The 19,184-nt window shown below is 36.3% G+C and overlaps 1 protein-coding gene across 3 annotated transcripts in view; it reads left to right on the top strand.

The window, feature by feature from the left end:
• Positions 1-19,184, top strand: part of AFM (afamin) — a 51,922-nt gene that overhangs the window by 11,453 nt on the left and 21,285 nt on the right. Inside the window, exons 9-15 of one of the 3 annotated variants that reach the window (XM_002745760.5) lie at positions 1,710-1,842; positions 4,320-4,417; positions 5,863-5,995; positions 6,737-6,960; positions 8,534-8,675; positions 9,821-9,881; positions 10,642-10,817. In XM_002745760.5, the coding sequence (XP_002745806.3) occupies positions 1,710-1,842; positions 4,320-4,417; positions 5,863-5,995; positions 6,737-6,960; positions 8,534-8,675; positions 9,821-9,841 (751 nt within the window). In that variant the 3' untranslated portion in view covers positions 9,842-9,881; positions 10,642-10,817. Of the gene's footprint in view, positions 1-1,709; positions 1,843-4,319; positions 4,418-5,862; positions 5,996-6,736; positions 6,961-8,533; positions 8,835-9,820; positions 9,882-10,641; positions 10,818-19,184 lie in introns of those variants that run through there. The other 2 variants (XM_017970496.4, XM_078367081.1) reach the window with 2 other exon arrangements.

The raw sequence follows: 19,184 nt of genomic DNA, 5'->3' as shown, positions 1-19,184 counted from the left end.
CCTGGTCTTATAACTACTGTCCTCTCTGGCTTCTCACGGTTGTGGATATTAAATCAAGTTCAACTAAACAAAATGATAGATGATACCTGACATATGTGTTTGATAGATGAAAGCCATTTTTATCATTGTCACTATTACAACATAAAAAGTGTTTGAAGCATGGGGAGAAATGAGAGAGTAACTGAGCAAGCCGAGTCAGAGTTTTAAGGTAGAGTCTTTCTGAATGTGAACATTTCAGGCATTTAATCATATCACTAGTGAATTCTTTCTTTTTACGCAGATACAATTTACTTCACAGTAGCCATCTACTTGTGTTTAGTTCTCTCTCTGGTGGCCACTCAGTAGACGCCCAATTTTATGCCACATGAGAGATAGTCCTTCAAATATTTGAAGAAAACTGTTGGAGGTTTTCTTCAGTCACTTCTCCAGCCTTGAGTAAGCTTCCAGGGATCTTTCTTCACAGCATTTGAGACATGTTTTTAGGTGTGTGTGTGTGTGTGTGTGTGTGTGTGTGTGTGTGTTTTCCTCCCTGAGAAGAAGTCCATGGCTTACATCAGATATTAAAAGGAGACTTGATTCTTTGAAGGTTAAGCACCACTGCCATGGGATATGGGAATATATCTCACAAATTGAACTGAAAAGCAAATGGGAAGCTGTGTAGATGGTATTAGAAAAAACAAGACTAATCAAGAAGGTCAAATCTTGAAAAAAAAGGGGCAGGATGGGGATGAAAAGAGTTACTTGGTCATGAAAAACTTGTGAGGTGTTTCCCTACCAAACCATGGAAGATCTTAACTTATTGTAAATGAATAGATGAGATTCTTTTTTTAAATGAAGACTGCAAATAGCTCAGCTGAGATACTTAGAGATGACATCTCTCTCTTGAGAAAAGAGTTTGCTTGGTTAGAAAAAAGAATGGAGTAAACATCCCAGGGGACTTAGGATCAAATTTTATATCTTCCATTAATAGGAAGGTGCTTAACTCATCTGTGGCTTAGTTTCCTCAGCTGTAAAATAGTACTCATCTTGAAGACTAAGTGAAGTGAAATGAGAAAGTGTATATAGAATCCAGGAAGCACATCTATATCTGTTATGCTTAAAGTTTGATCCAGTGCCTAGCACCTGCTAAGGGCTTAATAACTGTTAGCCTTGTTCCTCTCTCTTTCTTCCCAAATCATACTCACCTACATTCTTGAAGCCTTTGACAGAGGATTTGGAAGCCACTGCCAGTAGTTTGGAGCTGAAGGGTAAACACTCCAATATTTGGTAAGCGACAGGATGTAGTAATGAGCAAAGCTTTCTCCCTGTCTCTCACCAAGACCCCATTGTGGGTGAAAGGAAGCCATATTCCCAGTATCCCAACCTGGGAGTCTGAATGTATTTTTAAACATAATTATTTCACAATATATTATTTCCCATGTTTTATGAAGCAAATCATTCCAATAATTAGTTTTAAATAACTCTAGTAATTCTCTCTTCCCAATTAAAAACCACTGGTAGTTTAAAATATACCATGGAAGAGAACTTTTATAAAATAATCTTCTGTAGCCAAAATGTCCTCTTAAATTGCTCTGTGACCAAACCAGAGGAAAAAATTAGCTTTTGAAAGCAGAGTCAGTATTAGATCTGACTGGATTATAAAATAGTGGAATTGGGCTTTTTGCTCTTTCTCTAATTTCTAATATGCAAATATATTTTACACATTGCAGGTTTAATTTTGAATACTCAAGGAGACATCCAGACTTGTCTATACCACAGCTTTTAAGAGTTGTTCAAATGTATAAAGATCTCCTGAGAAATTGCTGCAACACAGAAAACCCTCCAGATTGTTACCGTTATGCGGTAGGTTCCATCATTGTAAGTTCAGAAAATTAAAAAAGAACAACTATAAAACACTTAAAAATTGATATCAGAGTTGTGCTCCAGTCTGGGAGTAGAAAATGTGATTGACTAACCTGAGTCTACTGTAGATTCAGCCTAAAAAGATCAACTGGGAAGGCCAGTGTCATCAGTTTGGCTGGTGTATAACGTTTTGGACTACTAATCCAGTGTGTTAGCTCAAACATTTCTTGGCATTAAACAGTTTAAATTTACATTTTTATTTGTGTATTCTGTATTTTATTAAGCCATATTGGATATTACATGATTTCAAAGGTAATAATTGATTGTTGTAGATGACTAGGAAAGTATTCTGCATTTTATTAAACCATACTGGATTTTTGATGATTTCAAAGGTAATGATTAACTTTTGTAGATTATTAGGAAAGTACCAAAGGTTACAAAAAGCCCTTTTCTGATTCTCCCACCACGAAATAGCTATAATTAACATTTTCATTCAACCTTTCAGTATATGTGTGTGTGTGTGTGTGTGTGTGTGTGTGTGTTCTAAAAAATAAGATTAGCATAATTCCTAGAAAATGTTTGGGTCTGTTTTTTATTTGGTATCATACAAAACCTTTTTTTTGTTATAAATTGTGCTTCCTTGGTTTCCTGCTATTGCCACAAAGTAAGTGGCTTAAAACAACAAAAATTTATTCTCTCATAAGATGCCAGAAGCCTGAAATGAGTCTCTTGGGGCTAACATCAGGTGTCAGAAGGGCTGTGTTCCCTCAAGGGTAACTGCCTGGACTCTTCCGGTTTCTAGCATAGAAAATTTTTTATGTCATTAAACAGACTTCAAGTGGTATCCACTTATTATATAATTTATTAAACTGATTTCCTACTGTGTGTTGGACATTTTGGATGATTACTTAGGGTGTTTTTCATTTTGTAAGTGACCCTGAGATGAAATCTTCTTCCATTTATTTTTATTAATTTTTATGAGTTTTTTCTTAGGATAGATTATTAGGGAAAAATTATTGGATTAAAATATCTGAACTTTAAAAAAAAAATTTGATACAGATTTTTGAGGTACTGTCTAGAAAGTTTTTGCTGGTGTCTAGACCCAAAACAGTGCTTGGAAATGTTCATTTCAGTGTCACTTTACCAACATTGCACATGGAAATTAACTTTGTTGGATTTGGATTTATATGTAAATAATAGTGGTTGTGTGTGTGTGTGTGTGTGTGTGTGTGTGTGTGTGTTTTAAGATGGAGTCTTGCTCTGTTGCCAGGCTGGAGTGCAGAGGCGTGATCTAGGCTCACTGCAACATCCGACTCCCTGGTTCAAACGATTCTCTTGCCTCAGCCTCCCAAGTAGTTGGGATTACAGGCACGCACTACCATGCCCTAATTTTTGTATTTTCATTAGACGTGGTTTTACCGTATTGGCCAGCATGGTCTCAATCTCCTAACCTCATGATCTGCCTGCCTTGGCCTCCCAAAACGCTTGGATTACAGGGATGAGCCACTGCACTCAGTCCACTATTTACACATTTTCTATGAAAAATCTGTTCATGTGTGCTACCCATTTTCTTACTAAAATTAGTGTTTTTCATATAAAGTCATATGTATTTCTTATATATTATAGAAATCAATAATTTAACATTTTTTATTTATTTCTCATTACTTTGATATGTGCCACTTTTGCTTTATTAAACCATTGTTTTTCACTTGCCACAAACATCAGTTTATACCCATTCAAATTTGAACAATGGAATAAGTCTTAGCTCCCAGCTTTGTAACTGTCCCTAATGAGGTGGTCTGTTTCTGATCCTTAAATTAATCATAGCACTAGTAAATTTTCTCTTTCCATGGAGATACAATTTGCTCCACAGCAGCCATCCAGTGGTGTTTAGTTCTCTCTCTGGTGGCCACTCAATAGATCTCCAATTTTATGCCACACAAGAGAGAGTCCATCAAATATTTGAAGAAAACTGTTGGAGATTTTAAGTTTCAAATCTAAACAATGAAAAAAATCATAAAGAGCAACATGATTTAAAATATTCTGTAGCAACACTTACAAGCTGGGGCATTCTGAGCAAGTCACTTAATTTCACAAGGCCAGTTGCTTTTATTTAAAAGTGGAGATAACAACTGCTCTGGCCACTTTAAAGTGAGAATTGAATGTCATTAGTGTCAAATGCAATTTAAATTCTATTTTGTAAATTGGAAGGCTCTGAAATATGTACCAGATGATAAAAAATTAGGACTTTTAAATTTAGCAAAAATGTATTTATATATATATATATATATACACACACACATATAATTAAAAAACTAAATTCTGACACACACATATAAAAAGTGCCCTGAATTTAGTATGATAATGAGAGTTTGAAAATACTATAGAAATAAGAAATGCTATTCTACACACTGATGTAAAGCTTATGATTAAATTTTAGATAAAATGTTCGTAACTATGATTATTCTTATTTTCAGGAAGACAAATTCAATGAGGCAACTGAGAAAAGCCTCAAGAAGATACAACAAGAATGTAAACATTCCCAGAATTTGGGGAAGGATGGTTTGAAATACCAGTAGGTTGCTTGAGCAATTGGGCTAACACATGTTACCAGAATTAAATAATGCTTCAAAGTAAAAAAAAGTTAGCTCTCGAGTCTTTCAGTCATAGCCAATTCATAAACTCTTGGAAGAATTTTTTTTTGAAGTCAGAGAAGAATTAATGAACGGTCACATTAATCTTTTATTAACAACGAAGCTAAAAATAAAAGAAATACAGGATTCTGGAGACATTGATTCTCCAATTCTTTGGTTTCTGTTTGCCATTGGCTTTCTCACTGACAATCTAGAATCCCTGGATCCTCACCCATTTGAAAATGGGACATTGCATATTTCAGGTTGTTACAGTTTCTTTGGGGAAGAGATGGTTTGCCTTGCTCTGCCTTAAGGCTATCTTAACTGAGTTTATAGAAATAATTCTGGATTTGCCCAACACTTTAATACTCAGTTTTTTAGTGCTGTTGTGAGCTTTTGTGAATAATATTGCAGTTTGTTTTAATTATTATGCCAATGTGTTTTATTATTATCATTATTATTGTTATTATTATTATTACTCTATATTTTTGAGACAAGGTCTCTCTGTCACCCAGGCTGGAGTGCAGTGGTGGGATTTCAGCTCACTGCCACCTCTGCCTAACAGGCTCAAGTGATCCTCCCATCACAGCCTCCCAAGTAGCTAGGGCTATAGATGTGAGCCACCATGTTTGCTAATGTTTGTGTTTTTTGGTAGAGACAAGGTTTTGCCATGTTGCTCAGGCTGGTCTTGAACTCCTGAGCTCAAGCAGTCCATCCCCCCCTTGGCCTTCCAAATTGCTGGGATTACAGTAGTGAGCCACTGTGCCTGGCCTCATGCTAATGTATTATTTATTGAAACTAAGCATCTTCAAATCAAAGTAAAACACAGTTAAAAAATCTGAAACTATTATTGAAACTAAACATCTTCAAATCTAAATTATTGAAACTAAACATCTTCAAATCAAAGTAAAACACAATTAAAAAATCTTTACTATTTCTGCAATTTGGCTGTTAGCTGATAATTTGAACTTAGCTCATTAAAAATCTTAGTTTCCTTCATCTCAGATTATTCTTTTCTAACACATATTGATTAAATTCTTTCTTTAAAATATTTTCTAATGATGCAAAGGATTTTAAGCAGGATTTTAGATACTAGCCAATGTATTTGCTGTCAAGGAGCTCCTATACTCAAAGAAAACACAGGGAGGCAAATCTAAGAGCTTCTGAGACATCCATGAAATTAGAAAGGAAGCTAAAATAGATATAGGAAGCAAGGTGCAGAAAACAGGAAGTAAAGACATATTTCTCTGTTTTATAAGAGAGCTAAGGTTCATGTTGCACTTATATTGGTTGTCCCTAGCCTTGAAGAGTCTGGACTTCAGCAGTAATTCAAGGGAAAATGGGTATTTGCTTTCTTTCAAAACCAAACAGACAAATGTTCTTTCAGTTACCTTATTAGATTCACAAAGATAGCTCCTCAACTCTCCACTGAAGAACTGGTCTCTCTTGGAAAGAAAATGGTGACAGTTTTCAGTACTTGCTGCACACTAAGTGAAGAGTTTGCCTGTGTTGAAAATTTGGTGAGTGTGACCTGTGTACCATATTCTTCTTTAAAAGAAAAAATATTTGTACTCATTGATTTACAGTGATTATCCGTATTTCTTTCTGTATTGTTTTTAATATTGTTAAGCAAAAATTGTCAAGTTTTCCTTTTGGTTCACTTTCTGAAAACCCCAAGAAGTAAAAGAGAATGTCTTAATTATTTTTGGAGAGTTCTTCAAATTATCTTTCTGATTTTTTTCATTATATTAGAAGGGATTTGTCAGGATAAATGATTTAGGAATCATAATATTGTTTCAAAATGATACAGGAAACTTTATAATTTTAAGTAAGGTTACATATTCTTCCTCTTGCCCCAATTGCTTCATCTGGCAGTCAGGAATTGAATATATCTCTTAGGGCTGGGGTGGAGAGTACCTTGAGGGAGATTCCAGGAGGGGGAGAAACTCAAGGACCACAGTGCTTGATTGCCCTTTCAGTTGGCTGTTTGCAGCTGTCTGTTTGCAAATGAAAGCTTGTTTATATATAACCTAGAAATTAATTTGTAAGCATCTAAGTTGCTCTGACTTAGATTTTGGTCACAATGCCATTTAGGACCCCAGTTTCTACTTTTTTTATACATAGTGATATTTTATGAGTGCATGTGTTTTTTGAGTGAGGTTAACAGTGATCTTAGAATGATCTAACTATTCATCTAACCATATTTTAAAGAATTCCGTTCCTTTAAGATCATATCTGAGTTGCAACTCTTGTTGCTACAGGTAGATTTAGTTCTTGGAGAGTTATGTGGAGTAAATGAAAATCGAACTATCAACCCTGCTGTGGACCACTGTTGTAAATCAAACTTTGCCTTCAGAGGGCCCTGCTTTGAGAGTTTGACAACTCATAAAACATATGTACCTCCACCTTTCTCTCAAGATTTATTTACCTTTCACCCAGACATGTGTCAATCTCAGAATGAGGAGCTTCAGAAGAAGACAGACAGGTACAAACAATCTCTTCTGTTCCTCTTTTTCTTCAGTTTGAAGATATACCATGTACTAGCGAGAAGGTTTATCTAGTGGATATGTGTTTTTGGTATCACAATCCTGTTCCTTCCACCCAATTGTCCAGGCTCTTCTACTTGGAAAAATATCAGTGCATTTTTTTTTGACATCGTTTATATCTAGCTTGTCTTTTCATTTGAAAGAGACTTGGAGTGTCCAAGTCTAACATCACCTTTAGAAATGTTATAGCAGCCAGCAGAAAGACTCATAGGCAGGCTGATAATGAATTTCATTTTCTTGATAGAATGCCTGGAGAATATTACTTAATGTTTGAAAAGGAGAGGCCCAAAGGGACAGAAAGTTTACTTGTATTTTCTCAACAAATGTCTTAAAATGCCAAGGAATTAGACCTTTTTTTTTTTTTTGGATTTAGACAGAGTCTGCCTAAAATGTAGTGGAGACAACATTCAGCTACTGAATATGAGGGACTGGAGGTTGTTTTGGACGTGAATTTTCTGGAAAGATCAGAGGTAGTCAAGCATACCATAATAGTTCACATAATAAATGCCTAATGTTTGTTTTCATTTTTAAATAGAATACTCTGATTATATGCAATATTCGTAGATTCACAGTGCAATACACACTTGTATTTTCCAGCCCATGCTAGTCTAGTCTGGTCTATTTTATTTTATTTTTTTAACTACCCTGTTTTCAATTTAAAAATGAAAGTGAAAAAATGCAAACTTTTGTTAATTTTTAGATCTGAGGATGGGCACACAGGACTTATTACATTATCCTTTTTAATCTTGTGCATAAAAAAAATTTATTGCTTAAATAATTACTCTAAAAATGTACTCTAAAATGTGCTTTTAAGACACCAATAGGTTGCCACCTGAAGTTTGGAATTCTAGAGGTTACTTGAATATTGGAATTCTAGAAGTTATTAGAAATTAAGGAAATCACTATTGTCTGTGAATGTTGTCACACTTAGTTGCCATAGTTTATTTTTTTCAATTGCTTCTTTGGCATCATTTTTTAGCTGACATATAATAATTGTACATATTTTGGGGGTGCATATGATATTTCAAAAACTGCATATAATGTGTAATGATCAAATCAGGGTAATTGGAATATCAATCACCCCAAACATTTATCTTTTCTTTGTTTTGGGAATGTTGCAATTCTTCTCTTCCAGCTATTTGGAAATATACAATACATTGCTTTTAACTGTGATTTTCCCACTATACTATTGAATACTAGAAACTATTACTTCTATCTAACTGTATTTTTGTACTCCTTCACCAACTTCTCTTTGTCCCTCTCTTCCTCCTTGTTAATATTTTTTATATAATTTTGTGTGTGACAAAACCCTTTAAAGAATGTTACTGTGGAAACCATTCTCTAAATTTAATGGGAAAGTTTCAGGAGACCCATTCAAAGTGGGATATTTCAACACTTTACTCTCAATCAAGCTGAGACCCAAGACATGTGATTCTGTAACAAACATTCTGGGGTAGAGATGCTTCAGAAAGAGATTGTTAGTTAATTCTATTTGACATCTTTCGGCTACAGGTTTCTTGTCAACATAGTGAAACTCAAGTATGAAGTCGCAAATGAGGAGCTGCAGTCTTTGTTAACAAATTTCGGAAATGCAGTGGAGAAATGCTGCAAAGCAGAGAAGGATGAAGAGAAGTTGGTCTGCTTTAATGTAGAGGTTGTTTTCTTTCTTTTCAACTGGTATACTTGGTTAAATAAAATAAAACAGAACCCTGCAGGACCCTGCTTCCTCTCTGCAGTGTCTACCAGGACTATATTTGAGAGCACGATTGCTACACAACTTAGATGCAGACATCACTGAAATACACTTTGAGCAGTATCTCCATAGTACAGAAAAAGCTATCAGGAAGATTTGTATTCTAACCCCAGCAGTTTTGTAAGACATGCAACTTAAACTGAATGACAGTTCACCATCCGTAAATGAGGATGGTAATAATTATCCCTGAATTACATCTTTGGTTCTTATTTTTTGGTTTTGAACCACTCATTATCTTAATAAGACAGAGTCAAAGCAACTTGCAAAGGAAATCATAAGCAGCTCCAAATGAAGTGGAGCAGGAAGGGTATAAAAAAGTGAAGCTTTTCAGGAGTGGCTGCCTCACTTTTCCAGGCCTTGTGCTAACATCCCACAGTGGAGAATAATGAGGGAGTGGAGGGTAAGGGTAGTAGGGGAGAAAAGGGAGAAATGTCCCCTGCTTACTCTCACTCCAGTGAAGGTAGTCTGTAGCCATTTGGTGTGGTGTGGATCTCAGCGACCTGTGAATGTTAGCCCCAGTGGATGGCTCCAGGGAAATGTCTCTTAACTGTTTTCCAACTTCATTTCTCACTGTTTCTTTTCTAGGAACATTCATGCCACTCCAAACTCATAATTCATGTAAACTCACAGGCACAGGCACACAAACTCACACACAGGCACACAAACTCACACATAGCTTTCATTTTGCTTGTGAGCCCTCTACTTTTCTTAGTGACACTTAGTATGTGGAAATTTTTTGGGGGTGTACATTATTAATTTTAAAATATATACTTAATTTTAATTAGAGGATATTAATAAATATCTAGCATTTATCTGAGTGATTGTGTACATCAGGGCCATGTGAAGAAAAGGATGAATTTATTGGCAGGTTGTAAAGGGGCTTTGGGTGTCTATTTCAAGTTCACTAGAAGAAAGAATGTTTACCGTTTCCCTATACAATGTGGGAAGCATTTAATTTTCTTCAAAATTCAGGGAAGCTTGCCTATAGAAATTTAAATTAGTGTCTTAAATTTTTCTTGTATTTTTATTTTCATCCCCCACCTCAGAGTCCGAAAATTGTCACCTGAAGCCAGATGCATGAAATATCTAAAGTAAAAAGCACCAAAGGTAATACCCCCTGCCTCAATCAAATGTCAAATGTATTTGTGACTTATTTTGTTACCATGCCTTTTCTCCTTCCTGCTTCATTGTGTATTTCTGGTTCATCCTACATGAACCAGACATGTAGCTAAGAGACCCCAATATTGTTTCTATGTTTTTCTGGGTATCAACCACTCCTTATGGGGTGGCAGTGCTGCATTTGTGCTAGCCCTTCTCTTGCTGTTCAAGCAGTTTTCTAGATAGCCAAAAGGTACTTAAGTCCTCTGCCTTCCTACTAATATATTCAGCTGTCTGGACCACAAAGGAGAGTTGATGGAATCTCTGAATGCTGACAGGAAGAAGAGGGGTAACTCCCCGGGGACTGAGCTGGGCAGACAGGTGTCAGCGACAATTTCCAGTCGTTTTTTAAGAATATTGCTCTACTGAGATATGATTGACATACAAACCAAGAATATTGCTATAGTATTTACATAAACAAAAAGCAATATATTTGTGATTTTAGAAAGACATATAAAGATGTCCTCTCCTTTGTGGCTTATATAAGACTTGAAATACAAACTTTAGCAACAAAATATTGTATAGATATAGGAATTATATACAGTGTCAGTAAAGAGAGACCTGGACCTCAAGAGAAGATAGGTTTGAATCTACAAGAAGCAAAGCACAATTACCCCTAATAGTTTTTTCAAATATATGACTTTCTATCATCCAAGTTATAACATTTCCTACTTTTTTGATGCATGAAATACTATTTTTTTCTTTCCAGCGATAACCAACTTACAGGCTTCCTACCTGTGTGGTAATGAATCTCATTTCCTGAGAACAAAGTAAAAGGATTTTTCTGTTAACTGTCTCCTGAAATCATATATTGCAGCACGCAATAAACACACAATTGTAAAGTTATTTCTCAGACCGATGTTATAAAGCAATGTGATCACAAAATTAAGCAATCATGATTCATTCATTCCATCAGCATCTTTTGCTCACAAGCCTGCACCATTCCCGACTCCACGAAAAGTTGGAAGTCTGAATAGCAACTGGGTAGGCACAGTGCTCTAAGATGTCCTTGCCACTACCGGAAAGAAAACCGAGAATTTTGGGCATGTACTTTTACTGCTACAAATACTGCCACTACTAGTAGATGACATTGAATGTTTTCAATGAACCAAACATTGTTATAGCTACTTTTCATACATTATTTCATTTAATCTAATAACTCTATGAATAGGTATTGTTTTCATTTTTATTTTACAAACATGAAACCTAAGATTTGGGGAGATAAACTAATGTGTTCAGTGTGATATAACTAGTAATTGACAGGACCAGAGTTTGAATTTAGGTTCACGAATTCTGGAACTATATATATTATATATATATATATATGTATTATATACATATAAAAACATGTACATTATAATGTATAATAATTTATATATTATATTATAATATATTATAAAATATATAATATATAGTTCCAGAATTATATAAATATTATATATTTTATCGTTTCAACTTATATTTTAGAGATGGGGGTACGTGTACAGGTTTGTTACATGTATATATTGCATGATGCTGAGGTTTGGAGTACGGATCCCATCACTCAAGTAGTGAGCATAGTGCCCAATAGGAAGTTTTTCAACCCACACCACTCTCTCTTCTTCCCCTCTGTAGTAGTCCCCAGTGTCTATTGTTCCTGTCTTTATGTCCATGTGTACTCAACGTTTAGATCCCATGGTACTTAGTTTAAAGTTTGAAGTTAGGTAGTGTGATGCTTCCAGCTTCATAGAACAATATTCTTAACCACTGCATGCACTACCTCTTAGGTATGGCCTCCCAAATAGCTGGGATTACAGGCATGCACCACCACATCTGGCTAATTTTTGTATTTTTAGTAGAGATGGGTTTTTGCTATGTTTTTCAGGCTGGTCTTGAACTTAAAAATGCATGCCTTACAAAATCTGTTATTCAGAGAGGTGGAAGATTGTACAAGGCAACAATGACAATGGTGTTTGTCTCTCTGCATTCCAAGCCAAAATTCCTGCTATGTTAGTGGTATAAATGCTTGACATTGATATCAAAGGAGCAGTAACTCAAGAAATGAAGACTGGTCATGGACTCATGGCTTGTCTCTCTTGATGGTTCTCTAAACTTTGAAGACGTTTTGCATACCAATGTCTAAATTTGAAGACGATGGACACTTAATAGATAATATATGAAGATATTCATAGAGTTCTTTTGGTATATTGTTTAGAGCATAGTCTTTGGGATTCTCATTGATTTATTTGACAAATATTTATTAGAATACCATTGTGTGTCAGATATTGTGCATACACAATAGACTTGATTCCTTTTTCTTGCTGAGCAAGGGAGAGAGACAGGAAACATGCAATTGCATTCCAATGTCATATGTGCAGGGCCTGTGCTATGGGTGCACATTGCACAGTCACTCATGCTAAGCTGAAGGTGCAGAGTGAGAAGGGGATGGGGATGGGTGCTTCAAATCCCTACTGCCATTAATTTACTGTTCAGTCCCAGGTAAGTTCCTTATACTCTATGACACTTATTTCTTTGTGTAGAATGGGCTAATATCAAGTCATAAAGGCTGTAGAGAGATGAATTAAATTACTATATAAAGTACTTAACACATTGGCCTGCAGATAACAGATGTTTAGCTCATAAAGCTATTTTGTCCTCTAACCATTTTCTCCAAACACTCTCATTTACCAATAAGGATAACAAGTAAGTATTGTTTTCCTTAAACAATAGATGGTAGATTTAGAAAATGGAAGTGAAACAAAACATAATTAGTAAATTTAATTGTATACCCAATATTGGATTCTGCTATGTATTCAATACTGTGCTCAGAGAAGCAGATACGAAATAGGGGACCCAGGAACTTGCCACCATCATAAAGTTTCTATCATGGCAGTGGAAACTGCCTTACGACTCTTTCTCTACTGCTATGACAGAAAACACTTTAATCAAAGCAGGAACTGAGGCAGAAGAATGGCTTCTTCCAAAAACATAGTTGCCAGAAGAGGAGGAGATTTGGAGTGGGCATGAATTAGTCTTACTCTGCATTACTTGGTCAGAACTATACCAATGAATAGAATCTACCTGGACTTGATGCAGAAAAAACTTTTCTAACACTAGAGATGCTTATACATATGATAAGCCTCCTGGTACAATACCGAATGCCAAGAATGCATGCTCATGAGCAGCTACCATCTGGGTTTTTGGTGAGATCTAGTCACAGTCTTTCTAAGGCCTCTTTGAACTCTATTTCTATGACTTGGTAAGAATTCAGTTTTCTATGAAAATAGTATTTATTAAAAATCATCACTGCATCTTGTACTTGCATACCTTCTGTATTTTATCTTAAAGGCCAGACTGAAGAGCTTACTTTCTTATAGAGCCAATTCTGTGGCGGTGTCTATTGAGTAGTATCACAACCCTATCTCATTGCCTTTACTTAAATAATCCTTGCTACTTGTCTTTCCTGTGGTCTGGAATTCTACCACTAGTTACAAATAAAGGACTTAACATTTTAAATATTGTCAAGAATCTCTTACTAATGGCAAATGTGCAGATGTCTCTGAAGAAGGGTTCCCATGGAAAGCTAATTTTGGTCAGTTATTTTTTTAAGGAAAAATTAGTTTAGCACACATAACAGTTGTTAAAAAATTTTTTTAGCATTAACTCCAATCAACTGGTAGTGGCTGTCCTGCAGCATTGTGCTGTGTTTCTAAGACTGAGCCTAAGCTCAGAGAGAAAGAGTGCAGTGATCAGACAGTGTTGTCTGCAGTGGGTGACAATCTTGGAACATTCATTTAAAGGATTTGGCAAAAGATTGTACTTAGTTTAATATGTACATTTCTGATAGTTCTAGGAAGTTTAGAGTAAGATTTCAAGGGACCAGCTCTAAGGATACACAACAAAAGAGATAATGAATGTGAAGGCTGTTTAGAGAACCCCCAAATAGATGATGGAGACCTGTCAAAGACAGTCTTCCCTTTGCTGACCTTGGTGGGTTTTCTGTCACCCTGGGTCATTCATATTCTTTACACTAAGCAAATACATGTGTCCCAAACCTAAATAATAACAGATGTTTTGGAGTTGTTTTTCAGGCAAATATGTCTCTTTCACTTGTGATGTGTTTTTTTCTTAGAAAACTGGCATTGAGAATATTTGAGTAGCAGAATCAAGCAATATACTGTCAGCCTTAGGGATTATTTGGTCCAAACCTTCCATTTAAAAATGAAGAAATTGAAAAGAGAACGGTTAAAGTAATAACTCATGGTCTCCCATTTTCAAAACTTTAAACTTTACATGTATAGGCATCTTAAAATTGTCACTTAATAAGTAATTACCTGTTTCCTGCCTTAGACCCAAGAATTGGTTGATAGGCAAAGCAGATAATAGCTGAAGGATATTGGTATCTCAGCTTTAACACTAGCTCTTGGGTGGTGTGAGCTGTAAAGTTAGACAGACCAGTGAGTCCATGAACAAATTATGTGACTCTGAGTCTTAATTTCTCATTCAAGAAATAATACTATTGTTAACTATCTGAGAGCTAACTAACTATAGTAAGTGCTCAATAACTTAAGTCCCATCCTTTTGGGTTCACTCCCAATGCTTGAGCTCTTAACTGCCCTTCTCCCCAGGGACTTGAAAATGTACTCAGCATTAGAACCTGAGCCCTAACCATGTATTCAATCTGTGGTAGTATATGTTTATATTCTTTCCTTCTACTTTAGAACTTGGGGCACGTCAACAATCATTTCTAAGAAATGCGGTATTGCAGACTATCATTTGCCAGGAGTGTTTATGGATTACGTTATTACAAAGTCTGCATGTTGAAATCTTGAAGAAACAAGCAGATTGACATGACTTGTTTAAAAATGCAGTATTTATTAATGAATTCAATCCATCAACAATATTTCTTCATTGTCATAGATTTCCTCAATTTTGTCAGGGTCATAGTTGCTTGGAAAAAAATAATCACCAGAAAAAGTTTTCTTTGTAATAGTAATTCCTTGAAAAGAATATAAAGTTCTTCATTTCTCTCAAATGATAGAACCCTTTCCATAAAGGTCCTCCTGAAAAAATGAAGACTGCTGAACTCACATCTTTTCTCATTTTCTTCAGCCACATTAAATGTCAATCTCTTTAGAGAAGTTTACTAGAGGCGGGTGAGAAATTCTATTTACAATTAACATATTCTAGGTATAAGAATAAGATAAATAAGGCACAATGGATGCTAAAGTGTACATGGAAAGGTTTATCGTTTTTCAGAGGTCATTATTGTAAGTAGAATCATCAAAAATTGCAAGACATTAATTTGTGGAATGAATATACAGAGAGAGCTGATATATTAAAGTGACACACACAGGAATATTCCACTTTAGCCTCACCTCCACTCTAGGTAAGAGAATGTACCATTTTAAACTTATATTTAAAATTGGATAAGCAGTTTTAGATAAAGTTTAATTTAGAAGTGTTAACACAAGTACATGCAGCTTATTTGTAGAACAATGATTGATTTCACCTATATAATATATTTGAATATAAGTCATTCACAGAACACAGTTTAAATACAAGTGAAGATATATTCTGAGAATTTGTTCTAACTTATAGCAAATAAAAATACATCTAGAAATTTATGAGACAACAAATATAGATAGTAGAATTGTAAAGAGGAATTTCAATATGGAAAAATTTCTTAATGCAAATATTTCACTCCATTTGGGGTTCTATAACAAAATACCATAAACTGGGTAGCTTTTAAACAACAGAAATTTATTTCTGGAGGCTGGGAACTCCAAGATCAAGACACTAGCAGATTTGGTATCTGGTCAGCATCCTTATATGTGGAATCTGGGATGGCTCTGCATTCTGGTCCATGGAAGGTGCCCACTGTGGTGTTCTAATATGGGGAAAAAGGTAAACCAGTTCCCTTGGGCCTCTTTTATAAGGGCACTCATTCCAGCCATGGAGACTCCAACCTCATGACCTAATCACCTTCCCAAAGGCACCACCTACTAACACTACACTATCACCTTGGGGTTAGATTTTCAGTGTATGAATTTTAGGGGACACAAGTATTCAGATTACAGCAGCAAACAAAATTTCATTTACTCAGCCATAGAGTATATTAATAGCCAGAATTATCCAGAGAGAATATAAGACACACATGGGTTTTATTATCACTATTGTTTTGTCTGAAATTTGAAATAGCATTGTTTTTGGAGGGAATGGGCCTATGATATAACAAAAAACAATGAAGGAAAAGGATTTGAGCCTATCTTTGACACAAATGTCATATTTCAGCCTCAACATTGTGGTTGCTCAGTTTCTTCAGAAAGCAACTTATGAAGAAGTACAAACCACAGTTAGAAAGTTGAGAGATTTCAGTGAGAAGCACAGGAGCTTTAGGTCACATGGTTACCTTCAGAGTGCACTCACTAATTGGTGGATGAATTGTGTTCTCCCTTTTTCTCTTTTTAAATGAGATTGCAACCAAAAGATGTTTTTATGAAGGGGATGGTTGAATAATTAGGCAAGGGATTATAAGACAAAGATGTAGATGAGTCACATCCAAGATGTATTTGTTGTAGGTTTATCAACTTTTTTTTAAAAATTTTTTATTGCATTTTAGGTTTTGGGGTACATGAGCAGAACATGCAAGACCATTGCGTAGGTACACACATGGCAGTGTGTTTTCCTTCCTTTCTCCCCTTCACCCACATTTGGCGTTTCTCCCCAGGCTATCCCTCCCCACCTCCCAGTCCCACGGGCCCTCCCCTTTTCCCCCAATAGACCCCAGTGTTTAGTACTCCCCTCCCTATGTCCATGTGTTCTTATTTTTCATCACCCGCCTATGAGTGAGAATATGCGGTGTTTCATTTTCTGTTCTTGTGTCAGTTTGCTGAGAATGATGTTCTCCAGATTCATCCATGTCCCTACAAACGACACAAACTTATCATTTCTGATTGCTGCATAATATTCCATGGTGTATATGTGCCACATTTTTGCAATCCAGTCTATCATCAATGGGCATTTGGGTTGATTCCAGGTCTTTGCTATTGTAAACAGTGCTGCAATGAACATTCATGTGCATGTGTCCTTATAGTAGAACGATTTATAGTCCTTTGGATATATACCCAGTAATGGGATTGCTGGGTCAAATGGAATTTCTATTTCTAAGGCCTTGAGGAATTGCCACACTGTCTTCCACAATGGTTGAACTAACTTATACTCCCACCAACAGTGTTAAAGTGTTCCTTTTTCTCCACATCCTCTCCAGCATCTGTTGTCTCCAGATTTTTTAATGATCGCCATTCTAACTGGCGTGAGATGGTATCTCAATGTGGTTTTGATTTGTAACTCTCTGACGACCAGTGACGATGAGCATTTTTTCATATGATTGTTGGCCTCATATATGTCTTCTTTTGTAAAGTGTCTGTTCATATCCTTTGCCCAGTTTTGAATGGGCTTGTTTGTTTTTTTCCTGTAAATCTGTTTGAGTTCTTTGTAAATTCTGGATATCAGCCCTTTGTCAGATGGGTAAACTGCAAAAATTTTTTCCCATTCTGTTGGTTGCCGATTCCCTCTAGTGACTGTTTCTTTTGACATGCAGAAGCTGTGGAGTTTGATTAGGAATTTGTCTATTTTGATTGTGAAATTTGTCTATTTTGGCTTTTGTTGCCAATGCTTTTGGTGTTTTGTTCATGAAGTCCTTGCCTACTCCTATGTCCTGGATAGTTTTGCCTAGATTTCCTTCTAGGGTTTTTATGGTGCCAGTTCTTATGTTTAAGTCTTTAATCCATCTGGAGTTAATTTTAGTGTAAGGTGTCAGGAAGGGTTCCAGTTTCTGCTTTCTGCACATGGCTAGCCAGTTTTCCCAACACCATTTATTAAACGGGGAATCCTTTCCCCATTGCTTGTTTTTGTCAGGTTTATCAAAGATGGTATGGTTGTAGATATGTTGTGTTGCCTCCGATGCCTCTGTTTTGCTCCATTGGTCTATATCTCTGTTTTGGTACCAGTACCAAGCTGTTTTGATTACTGTAGCCTTGTAGTATAGTTTGAAATCCAGTAGGGTGATGCCCCCCGCTGTGTTCTTTTTGCTTAGAATTGACTTGGCTATGCGGCCTCTCTTTTGGTTCCATATGAAGTTCATGGTGGTTTTTTCCAGTTCTGTGAAGAAAGTCAATGGTAGCTTGATGGGGATAGCGTTGATTCTGTAAATTACTTTGGGCAGTATAACCATTTTTCACGATATTAATTCTTCCTAACCATGAACATGGAATGTTTCTCCATCTGTTTCTGTCCTCTTTTTCATTGAGCAGTGGTTTGTAGTTTTCCTTGAAGAGGTCCCTTATGTTCCTTGTGAGTTGTATTCCTAGGTATTTTATTCTTTTTGTAGCAATTGTGAATGGCAGTTCGTTCTTGATTTGGCTTTAAGTCTGTTATTGGTGTAGACGAATGCTTGTAATTTTTGCACATTGATTTTTTAACCTGAGACTTTGCTGAAGTTGCTTATCAGTTTCAGGAGTTTTTGGGCTGGGGCGATGGGGTCTTCTAGGTATACTATCATGTCGTCTGCAAATAGAGACAATTTGGCTTCCACCTTTCCTATTTGAATACCCTTTATTTCTTTTTCTTGCCTGATTGCTCTGGCTAGAACTTCCAGTACTATATTGAATAGGAGTGGTGAAAGAGGGCATCCTTGTCTAGTGCCGGATTTCAAAGGGAATGATTTCAGTTTTTGCCCTTTCAGTATGATATTGGCTGTTGGTTTGTCATAAATAGCTTTTATTACTTTGAGATACGTTCCATCGATACCGAGTTTATTGAGGGTTTTTAGCATAAAGGGCTGTTGAATTTTGTCAAATGCCTTCTCTGCGTCAATTGAGATAATCATGTGGTTTTTGTTTTTGGTTCTGTTTATGTGGTGAATTACATTTATAGACTTGCGTATGTTGAACCAGTCTTGCATCCCCGGGATGAATCCTACTTGATCATCTGTTGCTGCAGACTCTGCACTTCTGCTGCATTCTCTGCCCTGCTGCCACGGGCTACGCCCTGCGGCGGAGTCTCTCTGTTGTATTGGGGTGCCTTGGCAATGGCAGGCTGCGTCAGCAATGGGAGTGTATCTCAGTAGGCGTGGATTGCCTCGGTAATGGTGGACGCCCCTCTCCCACGGAACTGTGCTTTCAGGGACCGCCTCCACCGGGAGCATTTGGAATCGTCGTTTTGTCTGTCCCACTGCGCTACGCCAAATGCTGTGTTCCTGCAATCCCCTGG

Source organism: Callithrix jacchus, chromosome 3, assembly GCF_049354715.1.
Source record: "Callithrix jacchus isolate 240 chromosome 3, calJac240_pri, whole genome shotgun sequence".
Taxonomy (NCBI): Eukaryota; Metazoa; Chordata; class Mammalia; order Primates; family Cebidae; genus Callithrix; species Callithrix jacchus.
Note: the sequence above shows the minus strand (reverse complement) of the source record. Positions and strands in the feature narration are given on the sequence as shown.